Below are 15367 nucleotides of genomic sequence, written 5' to 3'. Positions count from 1 at the left end.
CGATGCATGCGCTACATACATTTTCAAGTTAAATTTTTATTTCATTCAGTCACTGAAATTCATGGCATTAATGTTTATAATAGCTTCATGCATTATTGTTACATTTAACACTTTGATGATATGAAAAATCAAGCAATAAACAACAGCAAACAGAATTTAAATGTAATACACGTACATTTTTTTGAGTATAATGTATGCTTTTGGGTAATGCTGGCTATTGTAGGTACAGCTATTAATACGTTATGCAGCGTTATAGAAACCTGTTATTTACACACATAATAAAGCTTAAAACAGAGAAATATTTAAACTTTAATACACCTTTCATTTTTAATAATATCTAATTTTACTTAAAATACTTTGCAGAATAGTCCAATTCATCAAATTCCCAAAGTCCAACACCTTAACACAAATATTTTATAATGATTTTGTTGTGTTTTGACATGCATTTAAAAAAAATTCTTCAAGCACTTTCCATTATAATTGCAATCGTTTTCAAACACGTTTCTTTTTCTTGTCTTTTAAGGGATACTCAAAGCCTCTTTTCTTGGATTTTTAGAGGGATGATCAGCATTGCGTTCTTTAGCTTTGTGTCTGGTACGGATGGTGCAGGAAACCTCAGGATTTTTAGTCTTTTGATCCCTGGATTTAGTCTTCCTCTTCCCACTGATATCATCGTCATCTTCACAGTCATCAATATCCTTGCACTCCAGATGTCCAAAGCAACTGTTCAGTTCATCTACAGGTGGATTTTGGCCTTTGTAGTTTCTCTCTGTTTTCCCAGCAGCTCTGTGCTCGAGCCCGGTTCTCATTTTCTTGATGAAGTCTTTACCCACCAAGCTCACAATTGCCTCCTTCAGCTGTTTGAAGAGCAGCTCGGTGCTTGAGCCCCTCACCAGCAGAGAGTGCAGAGTGATTCCTCTCCTGAGCTCTTCGACAACCTGGTGCACCAGTTTTCCACGGTACAAACTAAACAGCATCAGAACAACACATTTAGTATTCATGTACAACAACACCAAGTGGACACTTTGTATATAGCAAATTTAGAAATCATTCTAATATGCTAATTTGGTAACAATCATGGTTTCTTTGATGCAATTCTTTGATTAACAGAAAGTAAAAAAAAAAAACTTTTATTTGTGAAGTCTTTTTCATTTGAATATTAATGTGGTTGTGTATATATATATATATATATATATATATATATATATATATATATATATATATATATATATATATTTCTTTTTTTTACTAAAACTGGAATCATAAATTATATTTTCAAGCATTTTCATTTACATGTGGAAAGTTACAAACAGGAAACACGATTGTTATCAATGCAAATCAAAATGATAATTATTATCAAATAATCAGTAAAAGCTTTCAAGATGGTTTGTGAGTAATAAATGGATGTTGTACCGTGCAACCTCTGGTTCAGATACGGGACAACACAGTAAATGATTGAGACAGAGACTCCACTTCAGGCAGGACTGCCACTGGCTGTATAGATGAGCTGTTTCATGATCCAGAGAGATCCTTTTTCGACCAGTTTGTAGCTTCTTAAGATTCAACAGCATGTCTAAATCCCCAGACCAAAAAATAGCATGTATTCACACTTTGTTACAGTACTGTACATACTTCAGTAAAATTTTTTGCCATTTATATAATCATTTGCTCACAATTATGTAACAATGGGGGCATGCACTGCATGTGCATGAGTTTGTTTTATTAATTTAGTGCAAGCTACAAGTAACGTCTTCTGTTAACAAGATAATGATGTATCATATCTTCAATACCTTTTTGTTTTTTAGGGGTACTGCTGAACTGGCCAAACACCATTCCCAAGAGCAGCCCCCAAAGATGCACTTGAGACGGCGGAGTCTGTGCGTTTACTAGCCAGTAACGTGTCACGAAAAGTTGCAGCTGTAGATCAGGTTGGATCTCTCTTAAAATCTCCGACGACACACCCAAAGTTTCCAGGAGCACCTGAAGTCGCACGTTGTGTGGTTCCTAGAAACGTTAGAATGACAAATACTGTAAAACAAACAATTTCATTTCACTTCAAAAGAGAGCTTAGACATCTTTATTACCTTCCATAATGTTTCCAGTTGAAGTCCTTCCGTCACACTGGTCTTTATGGCTTCAACTTTCTGACTGCTTAGTTTTAACTGGTGTCTGCAATACTCCTCTACAAAATTCTTTCTTGTGCCAGTCAAGGGTTTAATGGCTAACTCTAGTTTATCTGCAGTGTCTTCTTCTCCCAATAAAAGTAACCCGTAAATCACTTGGCGTATGGGACGAGAGGTTTCACTGCTACAGGGGAGTTGGAAATCTTCAACCTGGACTGTCACGGAAACCCTCTGATGTACCAGTGCATCGATAATGGAGGAGCTCATCTTTCCCTCAAGTAGGAGGCTCAAGGTCCATTCGGGCAGAACATGCAGTGGACCTGTAGAAGCTGTATGTGGAATCGTCTTTGATTGGAAGAACTGGGCAAGATAGCCAGAGATGAGCTTGTACTCTTTGATTCTCTGGGAAAGTTCTTCTTGGATGAGGGTTTTTTCTTCGTTGCTTGTTAGTTCCAGCAACGCACTTACAGCTTCATCTGGCCCTGGGAACTGGGATAACCAGTTAAGCATACCATGAATCTGGGTGTGCTCCGTCTCAGGCATTGAGTATTTCTCCCAACCCAGGCTTTTGATGTTGTGCAGCTTCACATAATCATTATCCAAGATGGTAGCAAGGACTGGGAGAAGCTTTGGGTTCATTCTGAAGGATTCACAGAATTTTCCCACTGTAAAGTGTTTGGCTTGGATGAATTTTCTGTTTGTGCGTCTGTTCACTTCCACATTTTTCCAAAGGAAATGTGTGATTGGCAGGAATCCTGCCGTGAAGTTGAATAAATAGAAGTCACTGTCATTAGACAAAACTGGACAATTAAATCTTTTCGCCAAAGCAGCGATTTCGCAATCAGCCTCTCCAAGACACTGAATTATCGGTATCTCAAGCTTATGAAGGAGCTGGGTGAAGACAGTTTGGATGAGAATAGGAAGTACCTTGGCTCTTTTCCCTGCTGACAAGGCAAAGGCTGCATTTATTTTCTCCTGTTTTCGTTTCTTAACAGTGTCCCATTTTTTGTCAGTGTGGTCAGCGCCTCCATCAAGTACAACGTAAGGGTGAATGTCACAGTCTCTGAGGTTCTCAAAGAACAGTATGACCGTCTCCTCAAAGGCATCATAGTCTCCTCCATGCATCTGATCCAAATTGCAGTCGAAGTACAGGGTGTAGTATAAGTTAGATCCATCGATTATAAGTCGACTGTCTCTAAAAGCCCAGCTTCTTAAATCATTTCTGTTGCTGCTCTCAATGAAGAGCCTCAGTCCTTGAACTCCCATGTTCACAAAGTTGTTATGTCACTAACTTGCAGTAGTATTTTGGTTTATACTTGCTCTAAAAACATAATAAATCATCTTTTAATTATTGAGATATTGTCAGTATTTATCAATTTATTGTGTTAATTATGTCATGTATAAAAATATTTTGTTATCAAATCATTATATGCATTATATAAAAAATTTAAACGTCGTCACAAAGACACTGTGGCGATAATGATAGGTAGCACGTTGGCAGGCACGTAAATTTATTCAAACAACAACAGCTTAAACAAATTCATAATTCCTCCGCTATCAAATGTGGTCAAATAAGTAGCCTAATAGGTTTAAGCAACTTAAGAAACCATATTAAAGTGATTGAAAAGATCTTACGGATGAGCGTGAGGCTTCTGCGAGCTGCATGTATGCAAACAGGATGTCGATTTTATTGGCAATATAATACTGGAAAACGAAACTAACTGTCATGTGTGAGGCTGACATTTACACGGAAGCGAAACCTTGGCCTTGAGCACAGCACTTCCATGGATACCTCTAATGTGTAGCCCTTTTCATACTGAGATTCAAGATAATTCCCCTGGCAACTGTTCCCGGATCGTTATATTTTGGTTCATTCGCACTGCCAGAGTTATCCCGGAAACTGTGTAAATTAGTGAACTGTGACCTAGGCTTGGTCAAATTTCACTGTGATAAAAGAACAAATTATAAACTAAACGGATTTATCTGCTGCAGTTCCCTGCTCTTTATTATCGATACCTTTTCGAAAATGGTTGCTTCATGCTATAAGGTTTTTTTTTTTTGGAGGCAGGTTTGAGGCAGTCTATGCAAAGTTGTAAAAAGAGTGCATTTTGAATGACAAATATGCTATAAATGAAACGACACGATGTGATGTGGTTCAGTGAGAAGGCTGTGATACGCTTATGAGGTAAGAATATCTTTATGTTAAGTTTTCACAGATCTATTTTAGGTGTGTACAACAGTCATAAATCCAATGAAGGATGACAACGTCTTGCTGAATGTGTAAATGAGTTTGTATATATATATATATATATATATATATATATATATATATATATATATATATATATATATAGTTATTTATTGATTTTAATTTAAAAAACAGGTATTATTATAGTACACAACATGATGTATTACTAAAACTAAGATTTTACCCTGATTATAAAGATTATACCCTGCCTGGGAGAAAAATAACTCGTTTATTATTAATGAAGCAGTTAAAAGTAGAATGGCTGTAGTTAATGTCAGTGCTTAACAATATTCAGGAATACTGAAGAAACTTCTGTTTTACAAAATTAATGTAAGCATTACATTTAGATTTAAATGTTTGTGTGTGTGTATTTTGATATAGTGAAGTTTGTTTGTCTTAAAATGACAAATTACTCTTGTGAGCTGGCATGAGTTTTTTTTTTTTTGTCTCAGGTGTTCAGTTGTTGTGGCCTGTCAATGCACTTTATACATTTCATTAGATTAATTGCATGATTTAAAAGCAATGTAAATACAGAGAACAATTTGCATGGAAACGTTCTAAGTTGATACAATTTAGAATAACATTCTAAATTTAATTGTCATTGTGATGGCAGATTTAAACTCACGATGACTTTAATTTAAGTTTAGGAAATGTCAAACAACAACAATAAAACATGCAAACTGTTGCCTTCATATATATATATATATATATATATATATATATATATATATATATATATATATATATATATATATATTTTATACTGATATAAAAAGAAGCGCACAAACTGTTTTACAAATCTACAAAGCTCTAAAACATGCAGTGTGTTGTAAAATGGTATAAAATAAGAACTGTATATTGCAAAATATAAAACATTATTTAACATGGGTCAAATGGATTTTTTCTTTTTCAAAACACAGACTAAAATCAGGACGGAAATCATGTTGACTATTCTTCTGATCACGTCAATGATTGGCCATGGTAAAACATGCATCATTAGTTCTTTCTAAGTTCTTTATATGTTGCTGTTTTTGTCCTCACGAGGTCTAATAAAAGACATGTTCTGCTCACATGAAGTCAATATCTATGATTTAACAGGTCAGTCTTGGGACAGCTATGGAACAAACTTCGTCACAGTATTCCCAGAAAACATAGCCTTCTACTACCCAGATACTCCAGTCAATGCTCTCAGTATCACTGCTCTCTTTCCCGACACCAAGGTGGACATCTTCATCTCAGAGGTATTGACATACTCGGGCACACTGCCAGCAGGAAAGCCTGTATCTGTGTTGATGGATATTGAGGAATACCACCTCGGTTCTACATCTCAGACTGTCAGAGTCAGCAGCACAGAGCTCATCGTGGTGCAGTCAATCAGCAAGAAAGGAAACAGTGTGCAAACTAATGTTGTTCAGCCACTGAAAAACCACGGTACGTTGTATACCATCCCTTCACTGAATTACGGTCAGATGCTTAATACTTTTTATCAGTCGGCAGGAAACGTCGACGGGAGATACAGCTCTTTCAGGCTGGTTGTTATCAATGGAGAAAATTTGATGAAAAATGTAACAATTGTAAAACTGGCTAGAAATGAGACCTACACGCTCTTTCCCTACACTGCTCTTCAGCTCCAAACTGACGGGACAGAAACTGCGGTTTATTCTGATGATAGAGTGGCTGTGATGTTGACCCATCCTTGTGTAGAAACGGAAGAATGCAGATGCAACATGGTGCTGAACCAACTTTATCCTGACAGTTTGCAGGATAGCAGATTCGTCGTACCCTCAATACTCAGCACCAGCAACTTTTGGCTACATGTGACGTCCTCCGTGAAAACCAGTGCCAGTGGCGGGGGTCTAGGATTGAGTACTTTGAATGCATATTCCTCAGAACTCCTGGCCCTTCCATCTCTGCAGTTTGAATCCCAGTTCATCATTACATCTTCTCCTGCTTCTCTTCAGCTTGTCGGTCCAGGAATCATCGTTGAATTGATCTCACAATATATGTTCTCTGCGTGCTACCTAGCACCTGTCAGCTCGACAGATGCCAAGGCCTTAATCATAGCAGAGACAAGCTACAAGGATAGTGTGTATATGGATGGTGATTTGATTTCATCCACTGCATGGAGCACCATCGCCAATTCGGTGTACTCATCAGTGATAGTGCCTCTTAATGACACTCGTGTCATCTGGCATCCATCCACAAAGATTGCTGTGTATGTGTTTGAGATGAGCGCACATATGTATGGTGGCCCTGCTATACCTCTAAGCGAAAAGCCAGGTAAGAAATGTGAGCTATCTGGTAATGGTGATGTCAGCTACGCTAATAATTGTTCTTTTTTGTATCATGAAGTGTGTTATTCTAACATCATCACAAGCATCTGTCATTTACACTAGTTTCTATATTGGTACTGATGGTTCCATAAAGAACCTTTACCATCCATGGAAACTTTCCATGTGGCAAAAGGTTCTCCACATTAAGAAAATAAAGATCTGTTCGCTTGAAGGCTTGTTAGGGAACTCAAAATAGTTGGCCTTGCTGTGAATCTTTTTTGTTTCAAACCTCTATGACTTTCATTAAAATATTTTGTAAAATGCTTTAGTATTTTTTGTCCATATAATGAAAGTCATTGTAATCCAGTGTTGATTTCGCCTCTGTTAAAGTTCATTGTAAGGACAAAAACAGTTCTTCTAAATAAAGATTTTCATTATGTTCCAAAGAAAGAAAGTCATATAGAAAGTGGAATAAAATCTGAGTAAATTATGACAATTTCCTTTTCTTTTCTTTTTTTAATGGAGGATTTTTTTTTTCTGTACACACACATTGTTATCTTACCACTGTTATTGCACAGGAAAAAGTTCATAGTTCATTGAATGCTGTCTCAATATAGCAAATCACGGTTTCACAATCAAAAGCTCCCATCAATGGAACTAATAATGATTTTTCAGCAAAAACTGTAAAACAGTTCAACAGCAAAAAGTAGAAGATAAAATACAAAAAAACATTCTTTTTGCTAACTGAACTTTTAATGAATAAAATACGTCGTAAGAGCGTCGTAAGAGCAAAGTTAAATCTTTTGGTTAAAATCTGCCATAGTTAACACTATCTGGAATGTGTACTAGTGTGGTTTTATTGTGTTCTCTTGGAATTAAAGTAAAATATGCTAATATTGGAATTTGCAGAAGAAAATTGAAAAAAATGATTCCAATTTATGGCAGTATTGTACAAAAAGCTTTCAAAATGAACTTACAAAACCACTGCTAAAGAAAACATTAGATTTTTGTTGTGGGTTTGGCAAACACTCTTAAAATAAAGATTCATTGGCATCTATGGTTCCATAAAGAACCACATTTACTGAGTAACTAAAGAAAAAATGGTTAACTCTTAAAAATACATGTTGCAAAAGTTGGTTTTCAAAGCAATACCAATAAGATTCATTCTGGGCTTCCCTTAGTGTGAAGAACTTTTTATAGTATAATGAAACTTTTTATAAATAACCTTGTGCAATGGAAAGGTTCCATGGATCTCAATGAAGTACCAGAATTTTTAAGAGTATTATTTTAATAACTGTCATAACGGTTCTTCTGTGGCATCACCACCAAAAAATAAAAAAAGTTTCCTTTTTGGAAACGTTATTGTTAAAAATGTACACTTCTTATGTACTTACTAAAACATAAGTGTTGTGTTTGTGTGCATTTAGACTCTTCAGGCTGTGCGTTGGTTCCGTCTAAGTTTGACATCATCGTCACACCTCAAACCTGGCCTGAATCCCATCAGTACTGTAAGCTCATAAGTGATGAGCTATTCAGTCCCAGCAGTGAAGCGGCTCATGAGGAGATGGCCAGCATCCTGAGTAATGAGAGTATGAATGAGAGGTTCTGGATTGGCGTGCGTCGCAGACTGCTGGATTTAGACTGGTACCGGCAGAAGGGTAACAGCTCACACGACTTGTCATACACGCGGTGGGGAACTGGGGAACCAGGTGTTGCTGCGAATGGCTTGTGTGCTTCAGTAGTCCCAAACCCAAGCATGGATTTCCAGTGGGAAACTACAAACTGCTGTACTCTACTGAAGTCTATCTGCTACACAAGGCCTCAGTACTTTCCTCTGTATTTTCCAATCTCAGATGAGGTCAAATGAGACGGATAGTAATTCTAATGTTCCAAAAAATAATGTTTAATAATAAAAACTGGCCAAAGAAAACAACTTGCCAGAATTCAGTTTATAATTTATAGCTGTATACATCATGTAATTACATACTGCTAATATACAAACTTCATTAACCCTCATGTTATGTTTCACCTAGAAAGTATATTCTTTTTTTCCTGAAAATGCTTGTTAATATAATTGCATTACTAAATCTCACACGGGGTATAACTACTTCTCCAAAAAAAGGATGTCCACACTGTTTATCTAACAATACTTTATTATTGTTATTAGCACTTTATATTTCCAAAATAAAGATATATACTTTCAAAAAACAAAAAAAGTAAGATTTTAGGATACATTAAAACAATCTGCATATCATTGTCTAGGAAGTTTTTTTACCCAAATAAACCAACTTTCACACCTCAGACCTCGTGTGTGCATTGTATTTCCTTTCTATTTCCATTTATGCATTTAGCAGATGCTTTTATTCAAAGTGACTTGCAATTCATTGTCAGAAAAAAGGCGTGAGAACTGTCACTTAGGGCGGCATCTTTTCAAAAATACATCTTTTAACTTATTTACCCCTAAAAGGTGCATATTGGTATCTTAAACTTATAAGTAGTACCTAAAATGGACACATTAATACCTTTTGAAAAGGTACCACACAGTGACAGCTTTTGTACCTTTTTTATGAGTGTAGAGGAGTGAGGAATTGAGAGATGATTGTGCTGTGAGATTATACAGCATGTGTTATGACTAATAGTCATATGTCAACAGCTCATTATGCAAACTTGCATGAGACACTAAATGAGTTTTGAATGCAAAATAGTCCTGAGTTGTTGGGAAAACACACAAAAGAAGATTATTTTGCTCAGAGAGTGAAAGACCTGTGATCTTGAAGCATCAGGTGAGTCATTAGTTTTACTCAACTACATGAGAATGTTTATGATCTGTCTGCTGTTGTTGAAAAAGTATGGCAATAATTTCTGTCTGACTTTGTATTGGAATAACAAATTTAGGAAGAGCTTTAATTAAAATGTTTAACAATGACTTGGATTCTGTCAAAAAGTGTAGAAACTTGGCAATTATGCATTGGTTATGTTTGTGACTTCTTACAGATGTAACATCAACATTAATCAGTTTTAAGTCAATTATATTAATATGACTGAATCAGGAAGAAATATTTTCTCATAAGATCTGCACAGCTTCATATATTCTTTATGAAACTTTTGCAAGTATTTTAGTTTACAATACATGTATTGACTAACTCTTTAAATTTCAGACAGTTTTATTATCTCTGCTATTATTAACTATTATCTCTGGAAAACATTTGATAATCAGCCTAAACAAACCAGACCAGCCTAAACCAGACCAACAAACCATATCAGGCAGTTTTTTCCCAACAAAGGAGTTATAAAAGACAAAAAAAGAGGGGAAAAAACAGTTTTTATGTATCAGATTGTCTTATTTATCCATCTGATTTCTAGCTTGGTCTCTCCTGAGAACCACAGAGTGACCATGATGCTGTTTCTTCTTCTCTTCATGTCTTTGGTTTGCTCAGGTAAATCATCTCTCACAACTGCACACAAACATATGTACAAAGTTTTTTTAATCACTTAATATAGTTTATAAGTTTTATTGGTTTCATTGTTGTTTTGTGGATCATTATAAAAATTGCTCTCTATTTTATTTCAAATAATGGCACATAAAGGGTAGCTAACAATCAGCCATTCTTCAACATGGTCAGGTTTCAGGTTTTGAGTTCATTTTGCTGTTAAATTGAGTGAATGACTGTATATTCTCTTACTTATTAAAAGGCTGCTTAGCAAATCAGTGGGCATGAAATATTGAATTGAATTGATTGAAGTTAAAGTTTTTTTTTTAGATGAAAGAGTGCAGAGAAATACAGGAGAAACTAGAAAACTGTAGTAAACTGAGCATGGGAATGCTATATATGTACAAAAATAATTCATTTTAAACTTATGATTTGACAGCACTATCAGTGGAGAGCTATGGGAAAGACTTCATCACTGCATTCCCAGAAAACATTGCATACTACTATCCACAGGAGTCCTCAAACACGCTCCAAATTTCTGCTTTCTACAACCACACCCTCGTCTCAATCAGCGTCAACTACACAAACGTATATAATGATAAGCTACAGTCTGGGCAGACTAAAATTGTGCATTTCCCCAAGTACATTGAGCAATATCAGTTCACAAAATCCCCTCTTTTAGTCAAAGTCAACAGCACTGAAAATATCGTGGTGCACTGGCTCAGTAAACGCAGCAACAGCGTGCAGTCTTACATCGTTCAACCTGTAAGGAATCTCGGAACACTGTATTCAATCCCATTTATCAATTACAATCAGATGATGGCGTCCTTCTACAATATGTCAGATCAGTTAGCTCCGGACAACTGGAGATACAATTCATTCAGGCTGATCGTTATCAATGCCGAGAACACTGTGAACTTTATCATAGTCCAAAGTATCAGCGCGGATGGTCAAAAAGCATTTGGAATTATGCTCAGGCCTTACGAACTTTACCAGTTTCAAACTAACGGTTCGGACATTAAACTGTACTCTAACTCCAGCATAGCTGTGATGTTGACCCACCCGTGTGTAGAAACTACTGAATGTGATTGCAATATGGTGGTGAGCCAGGTTCTCCCCCAAAAGCTGTGGGGTCACACGTTTGTTGTGCCATTGGTGAAGAACCTGAATACCTCCTGGCTGCAAGTGACTAACACAGCGGAAGTATGGCTGAATGGCAGAAATATAAAAACTCAACAGTCCAATTCCTCAGAGCTAATTCCGTTCCCAGAACTTAATAATGCATCTCAGTTCATCAGTGCATCAAATGTGGTGTCCATCAGACTTATGAGTCCAGGCCTCGTCTTAGAGCTCATACCAGAAACCATGTACGCCGCTTGTTACCTGGTTCAGATGAACTCGACAGAGGGTGAGGCTGTTATCATAGCTCCAACAGCCAGTATGGACAATGTGTATATAGACGGCCAATTACTGAACTCCACTGGCTGGAAACCCATTCCCTATTCAAACTACTCTTCCATATCTGTGTCGCTTAATGGTGTGCATGTCATCTGGCATCCAACCTCCAGGATCGGAGTGTACAGGTTTGAGAAGATGGAGAGTGGAATTCCTTATGGAAGCCCGGCTGTCATTTTAAACAAAAACCCAGGTAAAATTATATATATATATTTTTTTTATCCAAGAGTAAGTTAAAGTCAACATCAAATTCTACTTACAAGTTACAACCTATTGTACTTCCATTTTTGGAAGAATTCCATTTTATTTGGTTTATGAAATCAGGAGTTGATTGAATTGTGATTGGATTGGCAAAATTGTATATATTATTGAATGTCTTAATGGCACATGACATGAAATTGGATTCATTTGCAATGCGTTTTATAGAATTATATTAATTTATGATGCATAATAATACTGTTAAACACTATAACAATTAAATAATTTTAAGAAATCCATAATTGTTTGGTACAGCAAAGATGTTAAGTAACTATTGAATATAAATGCTGTACTTTTAAATTTTCTATTCTTTAAAAAAACAAAATGTACCACAGTACTGTCTGTTTTACATAAGAAATGTTTCTTGCAAAAAAAAAAAACGAGCATATTAGAATGATTTATGAAGGATCAAATGACCCTGAAGAATGGAATAACGGCTGATGAAAATTCAGCTTTGCCATCACAAGGATGAATGACATTTTAAAATACATTAAATTAGAAAACAGTTATTTTAAGTAAAAATATATATTTTGAAAAGTAGTGTAAACAAATAACTTTGTTATTTTAATGGAAATTAATTGCTCAGAAAATGTATTATAATTAAAAATCTGTTACCGACTTTTTCTTATGAATGTATATCACAAATTATCTTCGATGTAACATACACAGATGAATCATGCCAGACCAAGAATAAAAACATTTTAAATTAGCTGACTAATATACATGACATCATCCTACTTTAAGTTACATTAAAATGCCAATACATCAAAATTCACAGTGCATACTGTAAATGTGTTAACATATGTTTGTGTGCTCACAGATCGTAATGGATGTTTGGCAGATTCTGCACAATTTAAGACCACTACTAATGTCATGACATGGCAGCAATCCTATCAATACTGCCTAAATATAGCTTACCAGCTGAGCACACCAAGCAGTGAAATGGCCCAAAAACAGATGACCAACTTTCTGCGAAACACCGGAAGTCGCAGATACTTCTGGATCGGTCTGCGACGCAGTAACTCCATGTCTGAGTGGTACTGGCAGAAAGGCAATGACACCCAATACAGTGTGAGCTACACGAAGTGGGCTAGAGGGCATCCAGATAAGCCCTGGAAAGCTTTGTGTGCTGCTGTGTCCCAAGACGACAACAATGAGTTTACCTGGAAGAGTTTGGCCTGTTGCGCCAGACTTAGGCCAGTCTGCTACAAACACAGTGAATACTTTAGTGATATGACCTTTAATACACTATACGATCATTTTAACATCACTTAACCAAAGGTCTGTCCTTCTTGCCAAAATTCTTGACCTGAAGTTAGTAACTGCAGTAATAAATCATATTACAGAAGTTTAGTCATGGTTCTTGGTCAAATTAATCAAAGTGCTTATTTATAGAAAAGCTTCTCACTGTCTGTTACTTTATAGAAATTTGGTTGTTTTTATGCGTGTAACATAAATCAATATTTGCATGTAAAAATATATGGATCTTCTGAAAAGAGAAAAAAAAACGACATATTATTAGTTATATATCATATTTTATGGCTTCATATACTATTATTGCACAAACCAAAACTGAATAGCCTCTCAAATATGACAACTATCAAAACTTTAATGTCTGATGTAATGCATGGTGATCTAAATGAAGGCGACTAAAGTGAAATGACTGTAGGGGAATACGAGCATATGTCACTAGATAACAGTGCTCTTATTAATATCACCTATATTTGGCTTGATTCTGGTGCATTATGGGTGTGTTGGTTGAAGTTTTCGGCGCACCGTCGTCTCCATTCTGTGATGTAATTTAGGTAAATCAGAGGTTTTAATCACAGACATCTATAGACATTCAACAGTTTTTAATTTTAATCAGTCATACACATGTTTTGCTTGTAGTTATGAGTCACTTGCGCTGGTTTACAAATAAATAAATTCAATAAATTACTTTCAAATTCATAATCTGTGTTTTCCCTTTATCTCACCCTGTTTATATGGGTTTATGGTTTATTTAAGGCATATCTATGTCATAAATGTGAATTGTTAGTATCACATGTGAGTGAACTTGTGGCGTAAAGTAGGATACTTTCCTGTTTTGTTTTCATTAGCATCGCCGAATGTGCAGTGTTTTTGTACTAAATACTGGCAAAACGGTTGCAATAACAACCGTAAGCTTGTTTTTAAAATGTTTTTGCTAATGGATCAGCTGTATGATGTTTTATTTTTGAGAATTTAGTCTCACGCAGCCAGACCTTCAGACTGACGGCTGTAGATCTGGAATCCATGGCAGCTTTCTAAGGCCCGCCCATGAGGCCGTTTGACCGACATGTCAAACAACCAATCATAGATCATTTCGTTCAGCTTCACGTTTCGGGTAGTGGAAATGTCGCCACAATAATAGACCGTGTGTAAACTCTCAGACATATTTGAAAGATTTTGTCACACAAACTTTAAATATTTCACATACCTTTGAAACTCCAGTGTTTATATGACACTGATAAGCACTCGTAGTCACAGTTGTAAACTCAACAGCTTTCTTATTTCATGAAGGGGTTTGGCATCATGGCATCTTTGTTTCTGGACAGAATATTAAAGAACATGACACACACGTCTCCTGGAAATCCTGTAGAATTCAACCAATACAATGACGACTTCGACACTTCTGAAGTGTTCCCCCTTTTGTGTCCAATATGACGTTTAGCCAGTGGTCTGTGGGCGTGATGGCTGAGGCTGAGACTAGTGGGAACTGAGCAGCAGAATTTTGCATTGAAAACAACATTATATCAAATACTGAAGTGTTTGGCATAGCCAGGATCCTATGCAAATCTGAGAGAAAATCTAAATTTTGAAAGTCAAATGTGTCCGAGCTAAAATAAGGGCAAAGGGGTGATTTTTAGAGAGAAGAACAGTACTGACCAAGACATCAGGTAAGAGATATGGTTTGTGTAGATAAGTGTCCTTTAATGAATGTAATGTAAACCAAAAATATATTGTTGCCTTCTTTGTTTGTCTCGGCTGATTTGTTTTAACTTTAGAAAACAAGACTTTTCTGACATCTGTGGCTTCAGAAAATATTTGTTGTCCCGAATTTACCTGACTTATATTGTTCTAATTAGTTGATTTGTGACAGTATTCTGTGTGGATGGTGGTAACCAGAGTTTGAACATTAGCGAAGTCTGGGAAGGGTGTTAAGAACTGTGCAATATTAAAACCTACAAATGCAACTCACTGCATATAAACTTCAAAAGAGACAGACATGTAGATGTAGTCTGTGAAAGATGTTTTCTCTGTTTTATGGGGATGGACATTGTTAAATTAGACCTTTTTTATTGCATCAACATTTTTTATTACTTTAGGGGTGAATCATTTATTATTTGTTTATTATTACATTAGTTGTTACTGTAAGAGCTTTCATTAGTTAACAATGCTGCACGATAAGAACTTTGTCCAGTGCTCTTATGAATGTTATAGCATGACTTTGAAAGGTTAATTAAACTTCAACAACCTCATAGCTAGCTATGGCCATGCTGCTTTACACACATTAATGAGTGGCAAAATATTTTGCAATTAATGTGTTTTTGTAATTTC

General features: G+C 36.0%; 3 protein-coding genes across 3 annotated transcripts; 2 read left to right on the top strand and 1 right to left on the bottom strand.

Moving 5' to 3' along the window:
• Positions 1-16: 16 nt before the first annotated feature.
• Positions 17-3892, bottom strand: LOC127974476 (protein asteroid homolog 1-like). Its single transcript, XM_052577798.1, has 5 exons — positions 3759-3892; positions 2085-3444; positions 1791-2004; positions 1414-1573; positions 17-966 (listed from the first exon to the last, which is right to left on the bottom strand). The coding sequence occupies exons 2-5, from the start codon at positions 3387-3389 to the stop codon at positions 519-521; spliced, it is 2127 nt and encodes a 708-aa protein (XP_052433758.1). The 5' UTR covers positions 3390-3444; positions 3759-3892; the 3' UTR covers positions 17-518.
• A 6-nt stretch (positions 3893-3898) lies between these two features.
• Positions 3899-8945, top strand: LOC127974477 (uncharacterized). The gene is made up of 4 exons (XM_052577799.1): positions 3899-4308; positions 5292-5352; positions 5470-6651; positions 8072-8945. Exons 2-4 carry the CDS (start codon positions 5313-5315, stop codon positions 8509-8511), a joined length of 1662 nt encoding a protein of 553 aa, XP_052433759.1. The 5' UTR covers positions 3899-4308; positions 5292-5312; the 3' UTR covers positions 8512-8945.
• A 433-nt stretch (positions 8946-9378) lies between these two features.
• LOC127975199 (uncharacterized) lies at positions 9379-13484 on the top strand. Its single transcript, XM_052579055.1, has 4 exons — positions 9379-9427; positions 10008-10081; positions 10515-11723; positions 12609-13484. The coding sequence occupies exons 2-4, from the start codon at positions 10039-10041 to the stop codon at positions 13061-13063; spliced, it is 1707 nt and encodes a 568-aa protein (XP_052435015.1). The 5' UTR covers positions 9379-9427; positions 10008-10038; the 3' UTR covers positions 13064-13484.
• Positions 13485-15367: the final 1883 nt, after the last annotated feature.

This window comes from Carassius gibelio, chromosome B16 (assembly GCF_023724105.1).
Source record: "Carassius gibelio isolate Cgi1373 ecotype wild population from Czech Republic chromosome B16, carGib1.2-hapl.c, whole genome shotgun sequence".
Classification (NCBI taxonomy): Eukaryota; Metazoa; Chordata; class Actinopteri; order Cypriniformes; family Cyprinidae; genus Carassius; species Carassius gibelio.
This window is presented reverse-complemented; position numbering and strand designations above follow the sequence as displayed.

Coding starts and splice junctions, on each gene's coding strand:
- LOC127974476 (XM_052577798.1), bottom strand. CDS start 3,389: ATGGGAGTTCAAGGACTGAGGCTCTTCATTGAGAGCAGCAACAGAAAT. Junction 2,005..2,084: donor AACTGGAAACATTATGGAAG/GTAATAAAGATG, acceptor TAACGTTTCTAG/GAACCACACAACGTGCGACT. Junction 967..1,413: donor TCTGAACCAGAGGTTGCACG/GTACAACATCCA, acceptor GATGCTGTTTAG/TTTGTACCGTGGAAAACTGG.
- LOC127974477 (XM_052577799.1), top strand. CDS start 5,313: ATGTTGACTATTCTTCTGATCACGTCAATGATTGGCCATG. Junction 5,353..5,469: donor CACGTCAATGATTGGCCATG/GTAAAACATGCA, acceptor ATGATTTAACAG/GTCAGTCTTGGGACAGCTAT. Junction 6,652..8,071: donor ACCTCTAAGCGAAAAGCCAG/GTAAGAAATGTG, acceptor GTGTGCATTTAG/ACTCTTCAGGCTGTGCGTTG.
- LOC127975199 (XM_052579055.1), top strand. CDS start 10,039: ATGATGCTGTTTCTTCTTCTCTTCATGTCTTTGGTTTGCTCAG. Junction 10,082..10,514: donor CATGTCTTTGGTTTGCTCAG/GTAAATCATCTC, acceptor ATGATTTGACAG/CACTATCAGTGGAGAGCTAT. Junction 11,724..12,608: donor CATTTTAAACAAAAACCCAG/GTAAAATTATAT, acceptor GTGTGCTCACAG/ATCGTAATGGATGTTTGGCA.